At 33.9% G+C, this 19,658-nt stretch overlaps 4 protein-coding genes and 1 pseudogene across 4 annotated transcripts; 2 read left to right on the top strand and 3 right to left on the bottom strand.

Annotated features, from left to right (window-relative positions):
- The first annotated feature begins 953 nt into the window (after positions 1–953).
- On the top strand, positions 954–3,289 carry LOC120195647 (14-3-3 protein 7-like). The gene is made up of 7 exons (XM_039197607.1): positions 954–1,094; positions 1,659–1,965; positions 2,039–2,126; positions 2,252–2,361; positions 2,622–2,770; positions 2,961–2,995; positions 3,106–3,289. The coding sequence occupies exons 1-7, from the start codon at positions 1,034–1,036 to the stop codon at positions 3,109–3,111; spliced, it is 756 nt and encodes a 251-aa protein (XP_039053538.1). The 5' UTR covers positions 954–1,033; the 3' UTR covers positions 3,112–3,289.
- Positions 3,290–6,811: 3,522 nt separating this feature from the next.
- LOC120195633 (probable pectin methyltransferase QUA2) lies at positions 6,812–8,260 on the bottom strand. Its single transcript, XM_039197597.1, has 4 exons — positions 7,902–8,260; positions 7,624–7,799; positions 7,205–7,508; positions 6,812–6,893 (listed from the first exon to the last, which is right to left on the bottom strand). Exons 1-3 carry the CDS (start codon positions 8,138–8,140, stop codon positions 7,306–7,308), a joined length of 618 nt encoding a protein of 205 aa, XP_039053528.1. The 5' UTR covers positions 8,141–8,260; the 3' UTR covers positions 6,812–6,893; positions 7,205–7,305.
- Positions 8,261–8,561: 301 nt separating this feature from the next.
- LOC120195623 lies at positions 8,562–12,944 on the top strand (annotated as a pseudogene).
- A 907-nt stretch (positions 12,945–13,851) lies between these two features.
- Positions 13,852–15,876, bottom strand: LOC120195358 (centlein-like). Its single transcript, XM_039197414.1, has 6 exons — positions 15,579–15,876; positions 15,229–15,501; positions 14,737–14,894; positions 14,517–14,622; positions 14,307–14,432; positions 13,852–14,153 (listed from the first exon to the last, which is right to left on the bottom strand). The coding sequence occupies exons 1-6, from the start codon at positions 15,768–15,770 to the stop codon at positions 14,019–14,021; spliced, it is 990 nt and encodes a 329-aa protein (XP_039053345.1). The 5' UTR covers positions 15,771–15,876; the 3' UTR covers positions 13,852–14,018.
- A 1,038-nt stretch (positions 15,877–16,914) lies between these two features.
- On the bottom strand, positions 16,915–19,084 carry LOC120195614 (bet1-like protein At4g14600). Its single transcript, XM_039197585.1, has 4 exons — positions 18,940–19,084; positions 18,681–18,804; positions 18,060–18,116; positions 16,915–17,271 (listed from the first exon to the last, which is right to left on the bottom strand). The coding sequence occupies exons 1-4, from the start codon at positions 19,005–19,007 to the stop codon at positions 17,110–17,112; spliced, it is 411 nt and encodes a 136-aa protein (XP_039053516.1). The 5' UTR covers positions 19,008–19,084; the 3' UTR covers positions 16,915–17,109.
- Between the last annotated feature and the right edge of the window lie 574 nt (positions 19,085–19,658).

The raw sequence follows: 19,658 nt of genomic DNA, 5'->3' as shown, positions 1-19,658 counted from the left end.
GAGATATAATAGTTCTTTGAGATTTTTAGATCAAATTTTAGCTTCTCTTAGTCAATGGGTTAACATTTAGCTCGAGCTGTCATTAATTCTTTAACGGAAAATGATGAGTTTTAAACATATGAATACTTAAGGTGATCAATTTATAACTTTTAATAGTCAGTGGACTCAACAAAGCAACACCCTATAATCAAAGAATGATTTTGTAACTTCTAATAGTTGGACTCAATAAAGTAATGTCTTATAATCAATGGATCATTTGTGTATTTTACTCTTAATTGTATAGGTTTGAAGAAATATGAAACTACCTTAGAAGCAAATTATCCTCCATTGAGAAATAAATAAATAAAGGGTAAATTATTAGATTGATTACTTTTTCATATTTATACATTTTTGTTCACCAAATTGAAAAAAATATATATGTTTTGGTCACTCACTTTACAAATTTATTAAATTTTGGTTACTTATGTTATAGATTAATAAATTTTAGTCAATTACATTACAAATCTAATATCATTAAACTAACACGAGTTAACAACTTTGTGATCAAAATATAATAATCAATAACTAATTGATTAAAAATTAATAAATTGACAAAGTAAGTAATCAAACATAACTTTTTTAATATAATGAGTACAAATATATAAGGAGATTGATCAATCCAATAATTTATCCTTATTTAATTATCCAAAGAGATGATAAAAGTCATCGGTCGTGGTCTCAGTCAACATTATGTGATCAGGACCTTAATCCAACGGTGTAAACATCTATTAAATCCCTCAGCCCAGATGCACCCGTTCTGATTGCAGTATTCCCCCGCACCAAACATTTCCATTTTTGTTTTCCGAATTTCTAACCAGAGAACTCAATCTGGACCGTTAGTTCAGCTTCACCCATCGAATCACATCCAACGGTCAGATTCATTTCTAAAAGGCGGCTTTATTACCCTCCTTACCTTCATCTCCCCCAAAGCCGCAATCCCTAAAGAGCAAAGACTCAAAAGAAAGAGACAAAGGCGGAGAAAGAAGTGACGAACATGGAAAGGGAGCAACAAGTTTACTTGGCAAGACTCGCCGAGCAAGCTGAAAGATATGACGGTAAATCTTATTTTCCTTTTCAAAATCTTTAATCCTATGATAAATATCTGATTTAGATTGTAGTTTTTCTTCCCCCTTTTTACTCCGTTTTTTAGCTTAATGATCTGTGATCTGTGATGTAGAGGATAGTAAAGGCTTTAGTTTTGATTTGATGATATACTGAAAATGAGTAATGAAGTTGATGGTAAAAATAAAGGATTTCATTTTTTTTGTTGAAAAGTATCTTTTTTTGTCAGTTTTAGCAGTAGGTAGATGACCAAAAAAGAAAAAAAGGAGATGAACTTATTTAGTAGCAAAAAAGTTGGATCTGATCAAAGCAGTTGCTAGTATTTTGGCTTATTAAAGTTCAAAACTTGAATAGAGTACAAAAAAATGTTTGCTTTTATTTTCATGTGATTATTTATGTTTGAAATGTGTTTTGTTTTTAAGTTGCTGCTTATTTATAAGTAGTCGAAACATGCATAAAGCTAGAGAGTTCAACACGGGTGTTTTCATCTTATAATTTGTTGGAATTTTAGCTTATCTGAGATCTGTTTTGAGATTTTAGAAACCTTGTTATTGCAGAAATGGTTGAGGCCATGAAGAGTGTTGCTAAGTTGGATGTTGAACTGACTGTGGAGGAGAGGAATCTGTTATCTGTGGGATATAAGAATGTGATTGGAGCAAGAAGGGCATCATGGCGGATATTGTCTTCGATCGAACAGAAGGAAGAGGCTAAGGGTAATGAACAAAATGTGAAGAGGATAAAGGAGTACCGGCAGAAGGTTGAAGATGAGCTAGCAAAGATTTGCAATGATATACTATCCGTCATTGATAAGCATCTCATTCCATCTTCCTCAACAGGGGAATCAACTGTTTTCTACTATAAGATGTGAGGATTATCTTGCCTATATGTTTTTAAAGGAAATAGTTTTATTATGTCTTATATGTTCCCATTATTACAGGAAAGGAGATTATTTTCGTTATTTGGCAGAATTTAAAGCAGGGGATGATCGTAAAGAAGCTGCCGATCAGTCGCTTAAGGCTTATGAGGTGCATGGAACTCTCCAGCCCCCCTTTTCTTTTTGTTGTTTTTGCTCTCTTCTTCCCTTCATCTGCCCTTTATTTTGATTTCATATTACAAAGTTGACAGGTGTTTGTTGTTATTTGTATTGTAGGCTGCCACAACTACTGCAAATTCTGATTTGCCTCCAACTCACCCAATTAGACTTGGCCTGGCTTTGAACTTCTCTGTGTTCTACTATGAGATATTAAATTCTGCTGAGAGGTTGGAGTGCATCCCTCTCTCTCCCCCCCTTCCTCTCTTCATATGTAGACACACATGCATGAATCTATTTGAAAATTTTCGGTTTATTGGGGACAATGATGACCATGCTTCATTTAGTGATAATTTCAGGAATAGTTTCCTTAATCGCCGTTCATTTGTTGTTTACATGTTTTAGCAACTATAGATGAGGCATGAAGTTATTGATACAAGTTCCACTTTAGAAGCTACTTTCTATCTAATGTGATGCAACATTTGGGCAGGGCTTGCCATCTGGCTAAACAAGCTTTTGATGAGGCTATTGCTGAGCTCGATAGCCTTAATGAAGAATCTTACAAGGATAGCACCCTAATTATGCAACTTCTCAGGGATAATCTCACCTTGTGGACCTCAGATCTGCCAGAGGAAGGAGGTAAATGCTTTGCATGTGTGTTTGGCTATGATTTAGTCAATGAATATAGTGTATGTTTAATTGCCATGGTTTGCTTATTGTCCGAGTGAATTTTATATATTTATCCCTTGTTTCAAGAAGTATAAGCTCGCCTTCTAATCTCTTTTGTCAACTGCTACTGATACTTTTCTGTTTGCAAATCATATTCCAGGTGAGAAATCAAAGGGCGATGAACATCAGGCAGAGGTAAGAAATGTTTAAAATTTTAGCTGTTTTGGTGATTTTTTTATGGAATGTTAGATATCTTTTTTGGTGCAAATGTTAGTTACTTTATTGATTTTGGTCCATCTATTCAGAGTTAATCCGATGGAAGACAATTCTTTTAAGGCTGGTTTATCGCGATAGAAAAGGGTTTGCCGATAGAGTGACCTCTTTTCAAGTCGTATTAATACTCGTATTTGTGACTTATGGCTTGCAGACTTACTCTGCTTTCTCTTGTGTTTAAACACAATTGAATATGATATTCTCTTATTGTGTGTCAGTTTTTGGTTCTCAGCTTGCGTTTTCCATGTGTGATTGGCTTTTTACACTTTGTTTTCACCTCTTCAATTTATAATCACACTTGTGCTTTAAGCCTTTGCCTGAATTTGGTCATAACCAAAGCTTTAAGGTCCCTTTTTTATTTATTTATTTAGGGATTTAAATTTTTATTAATGCATTCTGAACAAAGTCGTCAAGAAATCTATCCTCAGATCAAAGGGTAATCTTATATTCTCATGTCACATTCTTATGTTTGCATGAAGAGTAAGATCCTAAGTCAGGAATGTGATATTATTTCTCAAAATTTTGTAATGAAGTGGTAATCTTATCATCTCTTCCTTTGGTAATTTTAGATTATTCTTAATGATTTTAATTCATTTTACTTAAAATAAAATATAATAAAAAAATTAATCAAATTCTTTATCTCATTGATGTATATATTTGTTCAAAATCTTTTAGATATTTCAAGTAATATTATAATTGTTATTATTATTATTGGTAGAGAAAATAAACATTTTGTCTATTTTTCAAAGTTAAATTTCAAGATTTCGGGAACTGTCTGTGCCTCATTGTCTTCACCGCCATTCAACTCAATACTATGGAAAACCACAACCATATTCATCATCAAGTTGCCAGCTCGTCGGCGTATGCACCTCCTCTCCCTTTACTAAAAGCCTTGAGCCCCTTCTTGGGAACCAAAGCCCACTACCATCCCTACTGGTATTCGACTTGGTGCTATGTTGCCCATCTATCGTCACCCTCCCTCACATTGGAAGTTAGAAATCTCCTGTCCAAAACCCTTAAGTTGCAGCACTCATTGCTGCTCTGACCCGACAGCGAGGGAGACTGTTGCTGCGAATCTCTGTACCACTGCATAAACGTGCCCCTTAACCTCTTCATAGACATCGTGTTAGAACCAGAATCTCTAGAAATAATAATCAATAATCATTCATTTACTTATCGAAGTCATTTGGTTTGTGTGTAGTGAACAATATCTGCTGAAGAAACATGACGAAATAGAAATCGGAATCATAAAGATTAGGGATAGAACATACGTATAGCAGAGATTGCAATGCATCAGCTATAAACTTGTTCTCATCCTATAGTACATGGTAAAGAGCTGGTCGGTTTGTTCCATGTTTTTCAAGGTAGATAAAATATAACAGAAACATATACTAAACTATAAAAGAAAACACAGATAAACATTCGAGTGTAGAAATGAAACAAATCAAACCTGAATCCCAGCTTAAGTAGAAGTCAAACTCCATTAGGCGAGGGATAGGTGTATAATTTTATGCTAAGGGATGAACGTATAAAATTTTAGAGGATAACGAGTTTATAGAATTTTGAGGGGACGAAAATAGATAATCAATAAAAAAATATATAAAAAAATTTAAAATATAAGAGAATTTGAAAATTTCAGGGAACGATTGTCCTCGTCCACCCCCTCAACCCATTGGATGGTAAATTTTGGAGTCAACAATCGTGCGTGGAAATACATACATGTCACAAAAAAAACTAAAAAAAAACAAAAGTAAAGGGATTAGGAGAGAATAATAACAGCAACTTGATCATACCTGCGGATGAAAAGGTTCCTGACGATGAGCTTAAGCACAAACCAGACCAGCATCCTCCGGCCAATCTTGGGAGGAAACAAGAACCTACAAGCATTAAAAGTAGATGAAAAGGTATACAGCTACAATACAAGGGCTTGGATCAACCCCACATTAGTCTTTCGTAATTGAGGTAACAGTTGTTAATGTCTGGTTTATTGTAAAATGATAATATTAGTGACTGTGTAATTATTTTTTTCATTTGAAGAGTTTTCATATAACATGTGTTGATCATATTTTCGAATTGTAAAAACTCAATTCAACTTAAATTCTAACAAATCATTTTTTTTTATTTATGTTGTTTTGAAAAATCAAATATTTTAATTTTAATTTTTTTAAACAGATCGTGTTTTGATCATCCTACAAAAAAGGATATTATAAAATATACAAGTTCATGAGCTAGAATATTTATGTGATTGTTTATATTTAATTCAGCCTTTTAAAGTTTAAATCTCACTAAATTTATTTTAATTACAGAATATGTTTTGAGAACAAATATAAAAAAAAATCTAAGAAATAAACAAGTTATATTGGACATTAAAAAACCAGTATCCGATCTTAAACATTAACCGATAAATAATTGTAAATACAATATGTAGTATTATAATTAAAAACCGAATAAAATACTGAAATTCATGTTGCATGTACAAGAATTTTCCCTTCAATGCACCAAAACTGTATCACATGCATTCGTTTCTTCAATTTTTAATGATCAGCTTCCCTATATGCAGAGATGGATCGAACGAGACGTGAGAACACTGTTCAACAGGAGTTTCCATTGGATATAAATGGTAACGTAGAGAATCATAAAATCATAAATGACACTGTCAAGAACTTTTTTTCTTCTTTAATCTATACTGCACAGCCATTAGCACTTGCTTATTCTGTAAATCATCTTTCACAATCTTAATCATGTAGTTGTATATTTATAACGAGACAAACATGAAAATGTTAAATCTGACCCTATAGTTTCTCACTTGCAATGATGCCTCGATCGAGAATGCCCTATGTTTGCCTTACGGCTCCATAGGAGTTGTCATCATCGTTGGTCTCGTCAAGATTCACTTTCTCTTTCTTCTTCCTGTTCAAAACATATGGTATATCCACTTCCAAGGTAGAGCTTTATGAATTATGAAGATTAGTTAACGTGCACATTATAAGTTTGAATTCCAAGGTAGAAATTGCTTGCCTCTTAAAGAAAGGTTTCTGACAGATGAGGAGTCTTTCCTCGCTGGTACTTTCAATTTCTACAACTCTGGCATCCCACTTCAACCGTGTTGTTAGCGGTGTCACGGATTATCACCCAACCCTGCACCAACCATCCAACTCATCATATATTAGAACATAACGGTAGAAGATGATATGATCTGTACTGTTTGATAGAATGGGTTTAGGATGTAGGGTTTTTAAACAATTCATTTGCTCTTTAACACTCTTTGGATGGAAAAACATCAATCATTTAGGTTTATGAGAAAAAAAGATCTACGATATTTGCAGGGTACTCATTGGCATATATGTAAGAAATATACTCAAAGCAATTTGCCTAATATAGCTGACTCGTGCTTCTAAAATTTGTCCAAAAACAGGACTTCGTTTAAACATAAAAACCAGCAAACATCCCTAACAATCTTTAAGATAATCGTTATGCAACATAGCTAAATTAAGAGCGGCATGTGATAAAGAAGTAATATGGGACAGATGGACGCTTTGGCTCTAAAACAGTACTTTTTAATTATTATATACACCTACTGTAATTATTATACCATTTCAGGAATAGAGAAACTGTAGAAAGTAACCATAAAAGGAGCTAAAGGTGGTTAGATTCGACTAATTGATAGCTTGGTCCTAGTACCTCAGGATGAAGCAACCGGTTTATCTCAGTGAATATAAAAAGCATGGTGCATCTTCCATGTTGACTGCTCTCGAGGGATATAAGTCCTTCTGCATGAACCATATCATAGGTTCTAGGATATGTTGGAAATGCTTCACACCTAAAAGTGATACAGATGGATCGTTAGATGAATAAAAACACAAAAAAGGAAAAGCATATGTTGATCATAAAAGCTTTAATGGAAAACGTTTCACATCTTTAAATGTAAGAGCAGCTAATCAACTGTGAAACAAAAGCAACATGATGTCTTCACCTTCATTAAAGTTTCAGTGAAGACAGCCAAACCATTTTAGAAAAGCATATTTTAAGTTGCTGAAAATCGTATTATTTGACAACATTGGAATTATAACTAAAAGGATATATTACATGAAAAAATGATAAAAAAAATATTTAGATAGAGAAGAAAATTACCAATCATGCAGTACACCAACATAGCCCCTGTCAAGAATGAGGGAAAGGTTGTTGGGTCCACTTGTCGAGACTACATTCATAACCCAAACAGACTTCCCTGCTTATAGTAAAGCAGCATTTAAACCACCATAGCGAGCATTCATGTCTAACACATTCCTGAGCATGTTATAAGGAGGAGAGGGATCCTCATCACCAGGTCTCTTTGGATGATCCGAGAATATTAGGGGTGACAGAAGAGACCAATAATTACGAACAGCTGTTTTATAGTTTGCGGTATCCTCATTGAGTTCTTCTGAGTGTATTCCTGCCAAAATATAAAAAACATCAGCAAAATTAAATCAAAGTGACAAACATTTCTCATGTCATTGCCTACATAAAGGAATTGTTACTTCTAACATATGTAAAGAACATCAAATTACCATATAGAACTAGTTCATTCTTGTTCAAGTTAGACCTAGAAGGCCAGGTTGGCCTCTCCTCAATAGGAAGCCATCGGCGGCTATGCGTGCCACCTATACAGTTCTGTAGAGGGCGATAATATGAAGATTCAATATCTTGTCCTTTGCTACAAATAGGAGGACCAGAACCAGGCTTCCTGCACATAAATGATTAAGTTATTAGGATTTCGAATAATTCATATGATCAAAATACATCCATCTTTGAAGAAAATGAATGTAAATCTAGAAAACTGCCTTACCGGGAATTGTAACAATTCCTTTTACTGGTCTTTTTCCATAAAACAGTTTCATCTTGTTGAGACAATAATTCCCAGCAGAGATTTTCTGCAAAATCACGAACAAAGTTCCACCTTTTCTGCTTCTCTTTGTTACGAAGAAAACTCTGAACATTGGTAAGAGGTGAAGTCCATACAAAGTATCCACCAGGCTTTAGAACTCTATCAACTTCAATAAAGAAAATACCATCTCTAGCACACATTTAGCATAAAAGTTGATTTACCAAAAGCTCAAACACAATAATCTTTGCACAAGTCACACATAGGAGTCAAAATATGGCCAAAAATCAAAATTAGCAAATATAAGAGTTGGTAAAGGTCTGGCCACTTTGTAGAACTTTCAACAAAAAGCAGCAGTCAAAAAGAATATTTGGCTAATGGTCATATTCAGAACAATTAACGATTTTATGTGTGTGTATGTATGTATGAATCATTTCAAATGGGTCAATCATAAAGCCGAACTATCAATTAGGCCTTGAGCTTTTCAAATAGGCACCTGTGGACCGTTTCAATTACGTAGCCCAATACAAATGCAAACATCTGGTTTTGGTCTGGAAAATTCGCCGATCACAAACTAAAAGAGAGCATTTTCAATCATTTTGAAGGAACATTGATTTACCCGTAATTTTCCAACGATCATCCGGAACCTTCCTTGTTTCAAACATTTTTTCGCCACCGCCATGGAACCGCCGCCGCCGCGATCCCCACAAGACGAAGCCTCTCACACTCACTCTCATCCCTCCACTTCCATCCCCGTCACGGGAACTCGCTGCAAGTGCGGCGGCTCAACGACCTACGCGCCACCAACCCAATCCTCAACTTCCTGGCCCGACCTTTCTTCTCCCCCTGCATACCGACCTATTCGAGCTCCCGCCTTGAACCTGCCTCCGAACAACACCCAAGCCATTATCCTAACTCCCGTCCCTCAATCCCAAAAAGTTCCCACCATCACTCCACCTTTTCATTTCCAAATCCCATCCAAAAAAATCACATCCCCAGACGACATCCGCAAGTTCCACGACTCCCCTACTTCTAAAAACTTCCTGGGTTTCATCGTCGCCTTGTCGGAATCGATCCGAGGCCGTAAAATCTCCGACCCATGCCACGAATCCCTCACTGTGTCCAAAATCGTTTCCATAATTGAAAACCTATCTCTTTGGGTCGATCAAATCCCACCCTTTCAGCAAACCTCTCGATACGGTAACATCTCTTATCGAACCTGGCACGAACGATTAACTGAAAACGCGGAATCCCTCATGCGACAGTTCCTCCCCGACGATCTCAAACCCTCAACGATCGAAATAGTCCCTTACTTCTCTGACGGCTTTGGAAACTCGAGCCGAATAGATTATGGAACGGGACACGAAACCAATTTTGCAGCCTGGTTATATTGCTTAGCCAGAATGGGGGTAATTATGGAAGAAGATTACCAAGCAGTGGTGGCTAGAGTTTTTGTCAATATATAGACTTAATGAGGAAGCTTCAGCTTGTTTATTGCTTGGAACCGGCGGGGTCACACGGGGTTTGGGGTTTAGATGATTACCATTTCTTGCCGTTTATATTTGGGAGTTCACAATTGATTGATCATAAGTATATGAAGCCGAAATCGATTCATAATGAGGATATTTTGGAGAACTTTTCGAGTGAATATATGTATCTCTCGTGTACTGGGTTTATAAAGAAGGTGAAAAAAGGTCCGTTTGCAGAGCATTCACCCCTGTTGGATGATATAAGTGCAGTGCCTCATTGGAAGAAGGTGAATGGTGGGATGCTTAAGATGTATAAAGCTGAGGTGCTGGAAAAGGTTCCTATTATGCAGCATTTCCTCTTTGGATGGCTCATTAAGTGGTAAGTTATTTCTGGGGTTTAGTTATTTATTTATAAATTAGAGTTTTATTTCATGTTCTTATTATATAACATTTTCCGATTTGAATGTCATGTTCGTTTTGTTTTGTTTGATTTGATTCCATTTTTTAATATAATTTTTTAGTCTCCTCATAATGCAGACTTTGGTGGCTTCAGTAGATGGCAAGGCTTCATGTTTTACTGAATTTCATGCCTTGCTATAGGTCTATGCTATATTGAACATGCCTTGCTAAGCTATTCTGAACCTTATCATAGAATTTATCACAACTTAATACCGTTACATGTTCATATCAAACTATTTCCTCATGAATTGATCTTCTCTTTAGTTGTACTTGGGTGTGATGGAACAAATAGAGTAACTGACATGTTTCGTTTTGATAATTGATTACTAATTACTTATGCCTTAATTATTCTGCTATCTTTGATTGTTGTGAGTAATCATATTTCACTGTATGCTTTACACTCTTGGTATATATTTTTTCTGTTCTTATCTAGGAATGCACATTTGTTTATTAATCCTTTTATTTTCCTGTCTAGATATACATCATATATTAGGCCATATGATTGAATTTAGTATAATTCCATGAATCTCGTGATAGGCTTGTGCTGTATAGAGATCATCTAAAACACCTGTCAGAGATTTCTTGAGAGACCAGAAAAGAATTTGCAATCAATCTTGATCTTGATAGTTGATACAACTAATCCTGACTGTCTCTCCTATAGATTGTAGTATATCAGCTTAAAAGATCATCAATATTATATGAAAAACAAGGTTTGCACTGTGTGAGATGGCTGATGAAGATTTGTTTCTGGACAATCTGTGTTCCGATTGAGGTGCTTTCCTTTTTGAAGCCACCATTGAAGGTGAAAAAGGTTATCTTAAAGTGTCCTCAAAGTGACACATGAAACGACCATTTCACCTGTATGCAAGAAATGATGAAGATTGGTTCTTCCAATCTTTTTTGTGTTCAATAGTGATTTGTTTGTTTAAAACTATTGAAGATGGAATTCTCATTGCCTGGATACATTTTGGTGTCTCCCTGTATTGTATGGAACCAGATGTGCATGAACTTCAATTAAATAATTTGTATTCATGACAAGGCATATCTGTTGAACTCTGGTAAACTGATTTATCAAAGCTTTGGGCCACCTTCATGTGTGATTTTGGTGTTTGCACTTATTTACCCCTTCCAAGTAAACCTTCGATAAATTTTTCATTCAGCATGTGCATACCGGCTTGTTTAGTTTATGCTTTGCTTGATCTTAAGATATCATTAGATTTGTTTTATGACTTGGTATCATGTTGCTGTAACATTATGGATTGAATTAACTAGGATACTATGTTAAGTTGGGATTTCTTGAACTTATAACTAATTTCTTTCATGTATTTTCACAGGGAATAATCTTGGTATCATGTATTTGGAGCAGAGAGAATATTATTTTTCTACTGGATTTCATTGACAGTTAGCATTACGAAACTATCCTATTATCATCTATAGAACCAATGAATTTAGTGAGATGTGTTTGCCCACTCTAAGTAGCTATACAGGTGTTCTGTCACCAACCTCCCTCCCCCCCCCCTTTTTTTCTTTTTTTTCTTCTTTTGATGAAAGTCAGATTGTGTTGAAATTCTTCATGCATGGAACTTATGTTTGGCAAAATCATGTATGGTTTTAGTGTAGAAGTTGTTATGGAAGATATTTTTTAGTACCATACTATTTATTCATTTCTCTAAAATATGTGCCCTCTAATTTACTTCAGGGAAAGTTGCTTGAATTGATTCGAGAGACAAGTAATTTGATTTTATATCTTTATAAAACTTTTCTTCTTTAATAAATATCTCAGGGGTCGTGCAATATGACCCTACATTATCTACTAAGGCTGAGAAAACCCCCTAAGTTGCTTCAAAGTCGTAGGAGATGGTCTCCACCATTCATTGCACTTTTGTCATGAGTATAGGATCTGTAAATCAAAGTCATATTAGACCCAAAAAAAAAAGTTATTTTTGAAGATCAGAACATGAACCGACTTGTGATGTTTTTTTTTTATGAAATCAAAATATTTCTGAATTAAAAGACATTATCTTTCTGATGCATCTTTGAATGTCTCGGTTAGACGTAAGAAATTTAAGATATACTTATTTAAACAATGATTATTTTTGGAAGTTTAAGACATTTTAACAAAAACGATACGATCATTAACTCTTCTCATGGGTATTGACTGGTAATTACCTTTCAAATGTATCTTTAAATGCTTTAATCAAAGTCAAAAATTAAAGATATTTCTATTCTAATAAAGAGAACGTAATCAAAAATTTCATACGAGTTTAATACGAGAAATTTTAATTATTATAAATCTTTAATGTTTTATTTATTATTTGTAATTAAATTTAATGAGATCTTTTATTATATATTTTAGATAATTTAAAACTATATTTATTATTTATTATATTTTAGGGTAAACTATACAAATGGTTATTAATGTTTGAGTAAATTTTTGTTTTATCTACTGAAGTTTTAAAAGTAATAAATTGGTCACTAATGTTATTGATTTGTAATAAATTGGTCACTTGTCGTTAAAGCCATGACAGTGGTGACGAAAAGCTGATGTGACATATTAATTGTTAATCTGGCACCGTATGACCACTATTTGACTGATCTTTCTCTTCCAGCTCCACTCTCCCATCTCCATACTGAGGATGCAATGCTATGGTAACGCAAAATTGATGAAACTATTCACTGAGATGGTTAGGTCTCTCTATGAGCAGGATGTTCTTGCAGAAGACCACTGGTTCCGCAAAGGAACAAACCCGAAGGCCATATATGATATATGCATTCAGGTTATATTGTTGTGTCGTTGAAAATATAGTTGGTAGGAACATATACCATCTAGTTTATGGATTAAGTTGTTGATATAAGGGTCTTTAATAATGTTTAGGGTAAACTATAAATTTGATTACTCTTGTTTTGATTTTATCTAGTTTTGATCATCAATTTAAAAAAAAAAAGTTATGAAAATCCTAACTGACATATTTCGTTTTGCCGTTGTCATCTTATCTGGTTGGACCCAACTAAAATTCCAGAAAATTTTTAAAATGGTGTATTTGAAACCAAGAACCAAACAAATAGATGAGAAGGCTTGAAGTTATGTAAATCATGGCTTGAATTCAGATCCAATTAGATGAGAAGGTCAAGTTGAACCAAACAAACTATGATTTTTCTTCTTCCTCGTGTTACTTTCTCTTTAAATAAATTTTAAGAATGATGTCAACGTCTCTGTTTTTCATTGGGGCTGCCGATCTCTTTAAATTTATTTGTACATGTAGTTGTTAATTTAGATTTTGCTTTTTTGTCTTTCATTTGTCCGTGTTGTCAAACTTTGCATTCAAGAAAAGGTGGGGTTCAAACAGAGGTTCAACTTCAACGAGAACGTGGGGATGAAACGGAAACATAAGTTCAAAGAAGAAGATGGAAAATGGGAGGGTGGATTGAAACCCAAGTCAAAGAGAAGCAAGAAATAACAAGAAGTGTGGAGATGAGAGAGTGGTGATGGAAGAGAAATGTCAATCAAAATGATGATCAAATTGTGTCAAGTCAACGATTAACACGCCACGTCAACTTTCCGTCACTCACTGTAACGATTGTTAAGAGTGAATAACCGATTTGTTACAAATCAATAACATTAATACCAAATTTGTTTCTTTTCAAATTTGAGTGGGGGAAAACGAAAAACTTATTCAAACATTAATAACCACAAAAGTCTAGGGGCACGAGGCCTTGTAGATAGTGCATTTTCGAAATCCATAGTAAAATCCAAGATTTCTTAGAAGGCCCAAACAGCAGTTTGTGTGAATACTCAACTATTGAAAGGACCACAAAAGTAACACAGCTAAAATGTATGAAACATTCATGTACAGTTATATTCCTTTTGTCAACACTGAATTGAAAAACAAATTCGAAGGACCACCGAAAAATAACAGAGCAGAAATGTACTTAACATTCATGTACATATCACCTTTGTCAACACTGAATTGAAGCATTAGTCAGAGACTGTCAAGAACAATAAGACTCTAACAATCATTTCTAAAATTGCTGAAGTTTTTCTCATTTCTGCATTAGATTGAGAAATTATCTATTCTATTATCAAATTAGTCAGGATAATGCTAAAGAAAAGTAAAAGAAGAGACAAGACATTAGACCCTATCATGAGATTTATTCACTTGTGCATTCTTAAATCAGGGGAGTTATGTCGCAAGGGTGACAGAGGATTCCTCGCTGAATCAGGATCAGTCAAGTCAATTTTCTTCTCAATTGGACTGCATATCCTTGGACTTGATTTTCGCTTGTTTGTCTGTGAGATGGTCAAGTAAATAATATCATGAAATCAAACAAACTAATGATAAATCGACCAGAAACATGCAGGGAGTGCACTTATTTTACATGTGAGAAGAAGCACTCATGTGCAATACTTACAAAGACAAAATAAAGCGAACTCCTCACTCACCTTTGTAGATGCAATACCAGAATGCTTCCCACCAGAACCATGGAGGTTCTTTTCTTTGTGGTATTGCCTTAATAGTCTTCTGTTCTCCTCATTCAATATATTGTTTTCTTCAAACAAAACTTTGACCTGTGGAGATAAAATATATTGTTAAGTTCTAACAAGAGATGGAAATTTCATGAGCACGTGATCTTCAAACTTCTTAGTTCTCACCTCATCTTCAGCTTTGAAAAGATTCATTCTAAGATGTTCTTTGTCTTTCTCAAGGGTCTTTACTTCAGAAGCCACTGACAAAATTTTTTGAGTTGAAGGCCTCAACCTGCAAAGAAAAAGAAGCCCAAAGAGATTGATTCAAGAAATATGTCATTAACCAAGTATCTACATTAATCAACAAAGTTGCAGATACATCGAAATAAGAGAAGAGAACACTCACCTATTCCACATTTTAAGTAACCTTTGACATGCTTCAAGGGAATTATTTGCCTCCAAGAATGTTCGTCCACACGTGACTTCATCTTTAAATATCAATGTTGATAGAACTGACTCAAGCAAATTCTCTTCCAAAGTAGTTCCCACAGAAGATGAATCAATCTGCGAGGAAGGTTTATGCTTATCAGTCCGATATATAGCAGAACTAGACAAAACTATAAATGATTGCAGGTTTTCTAATCAAATCATAGAGCATCAAAAAATGAAAACAATCTCCTAAAATCATTTTCATTGTTTCAAGTTATGTCATCTCTATCAGCAATAGTTCTATCATGCTGCTCAAATAAGTTTAAGCCTTTAACTAAATCTCCACAAATCAGCAATTAAATCCAATAAAAACTCAGTATTTACTACAAGAGAATATCAACTCCACTTCCAAATTATCAACAATTCAAATCAAAGTAATAAAAGATTTAAGGGAGAAATTTTAATTTACCCCTCGGCTCTCATAATAGCGCTTGTAAAACCTTAACTCTTCAGTTAATTTCCCTAACTCCTCTTCCAATTCATGAGTCCGAATCTCAGCTTTCTTTGCCCTCTCATCAGCCTCATTCCCAAAATCCATCAACGCCTCCCTATCATGATCATAAAGCGAACACTCTCTTTCCCATTTGTTACACTGAGTCAACAAATCCGCGCACTCCGATGCAAGTTTCTGATTCTCCTCCACGAATCTCTTCAACGCCACAGCATTCATATTCGCTTCGGCCTTAAAAAAGAATCAACAAGAACGTCAATAAATTCACATTAAAAAATTGCTTTATAAAAAAGAATCAAGTTAAGAACCTTTGAACGCTCGATGATTTGATCTTTCTCTTTCAATTTTGAGAGGAGGAATATGCACTGGTCACGGAGGCGACGCTGGGCTTCTTCGGTGGAGCGGAGTTTTGATTGCAAAGATTGAGTGGAGATTTGAAGGCCTAAGGAATGTTCGATTGTTTCTTTTATGTAATCATCGACTTCTTGAGGAAGATCCATGTCTTCGATTACTCAGAAATTTCAGAATGTTGAATAAACCTAGATCTCAAAAAAAATTGAAAAAGATGTGAAATTAGAAATATTTAGAAGTTGTAATTAGGGTTGTCTGAAAGGGAAGACGAAAAAGAGGGGATTTTCCTTCCGCTCTTTTTCTTGGGGTTTTCCTTTTTCTACCCCAGGCTTCTAATTGAAAAAAATAAAATTTAAAAAGTAGCCGTTAGAGTGCTGCTTCTAAGATCAGAGTTAAAAATTTATAATGTGGTCCCCACTGATGTCTTGGCAATATCCTTTTTCTTTTAAAATATTCTCGTTCTAATATGGCTTTATTAATAAATTGCACGCTTTCATCATTATTTGCAAATAATTAATTATAGCACAATCTATACTGTAGATGGGTCCTATACTAATAAATTTAAAATGTTTATTTGAAGCATAAATATTTCAAATTTGGAATTTAAAAATAAAAAAAATTATTTAAGGATTTATTGAATAGTTTCAATAATTAAAGGGAGTGTTGTTTTATGTGTGTTTATCCCTGATTAAGAATGATGATGAGCATAAATCAATCGGACTATTTAAAAAATTATGATTTGAAAAATTATGATTAAAATTTTTATTCAGAAAATTAAACTTTATTATTTAAAATGTTACCTAATTTATTCTAAAAGGTTATACTCTTGATAAGTTTTTAGATTATTACATATTTCTGTTTTCTTTTTCTGAGACTCATACTCACAACTTCAGGAAAGATAAAGCCAACAGATTTTGGTCTTGCCATGAGAATCTCCCATGGTGAATATCTGCCTCCTACTTTGAAGAATATTATCTTTTAATTTCTCACTTCGTTTATCGTCTTGCAACTTATGCAAATGTTTGGAGATGTATAGTTATGTTTTGTATGTTATCAATGTTTACAAAATATGAAACATCTTAATTTTTTTATTGGCTTCAAATGCAATGCAAATATGCATGACGAGTTCGAGAGAGAAATTTAACATCTTGTTTGCATATGATGAAGAGAGCTTGAGTTATTAACCGGCCTTTAGAAATTTATGTTCAAATTTACAGGCTCAGACCATAAGAACAGAAGGCATATCTAGGGGAGTATAGTCTTCATATAATAGCGTGGATCATACAAATCATGCATTAAAATAGAACTAATGTTCTTACCGCAGCTTAACAGAAGAAACCTCGAAACATCAATGTTTTTGTCGATTACTGCTGACAAATCACAGAGAAAGTAATACACGAACAGCCTTTACAGAAACTGTTAGCAACATCGACATTTTGGCACTATCTCTCATTGTCAATTGACATTCATTCAGCAGTCCCACGAGCTTCATCTTCTTGACAACTTGGACCAAATATAGACAACAAAGAAGCAAAATAGTGCAAAAAGAACCACGTGAATAATATGGTTAGAGCCGTGCTTGATTATACTCTTGTTCAGTTTCCTAATGTTGTTCTTTACCCCTGCTTGAGCTTTAATCATTGTCATTTGCTGTCATAAAGTGAGATTACACATTCAGGAAGCAGCAAAAAATTATTAAGCATCTTTTTCCTCCAACTATTGATGGCAGGCAAAGCACCGAGTAATTCATGTTATCCTCAACAGAAAATCGCAATTTAAGACAATAAACTGATAGAATTGATTTTGAATGCATGTGTATACATGTACTTAATAAAGCAGGCATGATAAAAAGGGGTCACTGCAGATAACAGTTCAAATCAAGAAAGGGTTAATTATCAAGAAAAGCTTCCTGCTTATCCTTTGCATTACAGCTTAGCAATACCAACTCGATGGCTAACAGGACCATGTCAACCATAAGATTCAAAGAGATGGAGGAAAATAATGATCGGATGAATAAAAGAACACAGTGCATTATGTTCAACTAATAAAAAATTACTTGAATAATACAACATATGAACTGAAGGGACAAAAAACAGATGAAGATCCTATTGCTATGTTTTACACAATAGAGAAATCACATGATAAATACTATGTCAAGGAAAGATATCCGATAATAATTATTTCCCCTTTTTTCAGGTTATTTTCCAAGACTTCCATTGGTGCAAAGAGTTCAAAAGTTTATTTCCCCTCCCCTCAATTTCACTTTGCTATACAAGACATGTAGAAATATTACAGTAAAACCACGAAATGTGTGATAAACTAAGATGGTCATCCCTCATTTTCAAGGAACAATACATCATAGCAATAATTTACAGCATGCAAGAAACCATATAAAAAGACAAATGTGAAGAATGGGTAAATGTAGCTGAAAATAATACCAGCTGATCTAAAAAGTCCTTCTGAAATTTGGCTTCTGATCCTATCTCTTGGGCAACCTGCACCATATTTAAGATTAACACAATTTAGCTAGTTAAACGTAGAGAACAAATAGAGAGGAAAAGAACCCTCCCTCCAGAGAATAAAAGAAAGGTAAAAAAATCGAAGCCAAAGTTCACTCCAAGTGTCAACTGTCAAGTTACAAGTCCTTGCAAGAAAGAAATAAAAATACCGACACAAGTCCAACAGAAAAGAAAAATAATATTAAATGCCATTAGACGATAAATTCTTATAACCGTTGTTTAACTCAATTCAGAGTGACGTTTGATGTTTATAAACAGTGGTTTAAAGTTGATTTTCAATATCTTTTCAAGAAAGAAAATAGACCAAATAAACAATGATAATATTATCACGATTCACGACATCTACAGAGAACTGAAATATATCAAAAGGAATAATTACACTCAGATTTTAGCTTAAAGCCAAACTAAGGTGAAAAAACATGTCAAATTATCAGCAATATCCTTTATGCACTTCATCAAATATAGAAAGAAATATCAAATGAATCGTAGATTATGAAATTAGTAAATCAATCAGTCAACCAATACATGAAAAGGTCTTACATTTCTCAATTGTTTAACTTGGCTACGGAGACCGGAGATCTCATCGTCCAAATCACCATGCATCGGGTCAATCCGCAATTGTATTTCATCGGAGCTAGCCGCCGGTCTCGTGCTTAAACCCTCCCTATTTCAATATTAACAACAAATCAAAATTGGCTCAGACAAACTAAGGGGGAAAAAAAGAAACCTAATAAATTCTAAACTCGCCTCTAATTAAAAATCATTGAATCAAAAGAAACCCAGTAAAATAAAATTAGACCTTGATCGGTAAGGTGTCGCACCACCGTAGAAGGAATCGCCACCGGTTCGGTTCGAAGTAAACGCCATCGAGACGAACGAGCGGAAATAAGCAAAAAGGGCCTTTAAACAATAGGGGAGCTGAGTAAAAAAAGAAGAAATTAACGCGAGAGCTCGCCGATTTAAAAGTTTAAATTTAGACTTAGGAGGGTAGGTTTATTTGTCGTAATTGGAATTACAGAATTGATTTTTTTTTGAATTTTTGTGTTTGTTTCACGTAATTTATTTTTTAGAAAATATTTTCTTGTGTTTGTTTTATGTAATTCATTTTTCGGAAAATGGTTTTCCGTGTTTGTTTCACGTAATTAGTTTTTCGGAATGTAATTCATTTCCCTAGTAATATAATTTCATTTGTGTTTTTTGTAAAATGACTTACGGATTCATTTTTCGTAAGTTATTTTCCGAACTTTTCACTTTAAAAAATAAATACTCAAAATAATTTTATTTTATGAATTTAATATTAATAAAAATATTTTAATATCATTTTCATCAAAATAATATTTATTTATTTATTAATATTTATAATAATATTATATTATATTTTTAATATTATATAAAATAATCAATTATATATAATATAATATATATTTTTATTTTAATAATATAATAAAAATTTTATATTTAATAATGAATAATATTATTTATATATTTAAATAATATTTTAATAAAGATATTTAAAAT

Source organism: Hibiscus syriacus, unplaced genomic scaffold, assembly GCF_006381635.1.
Source record: "Hibiscus syriacus cultivar Baekdansim isolate YM2019G1 unplaced genomic scaffold, ASM638163v2 tig00004620_pilon, whole genome shotgun sequence".
Taxonomy (NCBI): Eukaryota; Viridiplantae; Streptophyta; class Magnoliopsida; order Malvales; family Malvaceae; genus Hibiscus; species Hibiscus syriacus.
Note: the sequence above shows the minus strand (reverse complement) of the source record. Positions and strands in the feature narration are given on the sequence as shown.

What these genes read in the sequence shown, in the direction of transcription:
- LOC120195614 (XM_039197585.1), bottom strand. Translation starts at nt 19,007, where the DNA reads ATGGCGTTTACTTCGAACCGAACCGGTGGCGATTCCTTCTACGGTGGT. An exon ending in GCGACACCTTACCGATCAAG is followed by an intron (nt 18,805 to 18,939) that starts GTCTAATTTTAT and finishes ATATTGAAATAG; the next exon opens with GGAGGGTTTAAGCACGAGAC. An exon ending in AGGACTTTTTAGATCAGCTG is followed by an intron (nt 17,272 to 18,059) that starts GTATTATTTTCA and finishes ACTTTATGACAG; the next exon opens with CAAATGACAATGATTAAAGC.
- LOC120195358 (XM_039197414.1), bottom strand. Translation starts at nt 15,770, where the DNA reads ATGGATCTTCCTCAAGAAGTCGATGATTACATAAAAGAAACAATCGAA. An exon ending in GCTATTATGAGAGCCGAGGG is followed by an intron (nt 14,895 to 15,228) that starts GTAAATTAAAAT and finishes CCTTCCTCGCAG; the next exon opens with ATTGATTCATCTTCTGTGGG. An exon ending in CTGGTATTGCATCTACAAAG is followed by an intron (nt 14,154 to 14,306) that starts GTGAGTGAGGAG and finishes ACCATCTCACAG; the next exon opens with ACAAACAAGCGAAAATCAAG.
- LOC120195633 (XM_039197597.1), bottom strand. Translation starts at nt 8,140, where the DNA reads ATGTGTGCTAGAGATGGTATTTTCTTTATTGAAGTTGATAGAGTTCTA. An exon ending in AGGAATTGTTACAATTCCCG is followed by an intron (nt 7,800 to 7,901) that starts GTAAGGCAGTTT and finishes ATTTATGTGCAG; the next exon opens with GAAGCCTGGTTCTGGTCCTC. An exon ending in GAATGAACTAGTTCTATATG is followed by an intron (nt 7,509 to 7,623) that starts GTAATTTGATGT and finishes ATATTTTGGCAG; the next exon opens with GAATACACTCAGAAGAACTC.
- LOC120195647 (XM_039197607.1), top strand. Translation starts at nt 1,034, where the DNA reads ATGGAAAGGGAGCAACAAGTTTACTTGGCAAGACTCGCCGAGCAAGCT. An exon ending in ACTGTTTTCTACTATAAGAT is followed by an intron (nt 1,966 to 2,038) that starts GTGAGGATTATC and finishes CCATTATTACAG; the next exon opens with GAAAGGAGATTATTTTCGTT. An exon ending in AGATCTGCCAGAGGAAGGAG is followed by an intron (nt 2,771 to 2,960) that starts GTAAATGCTTTG and finishes ATCATATTCCAG; the next exon opens with GTGAGAAATCAAAGGGCGAT.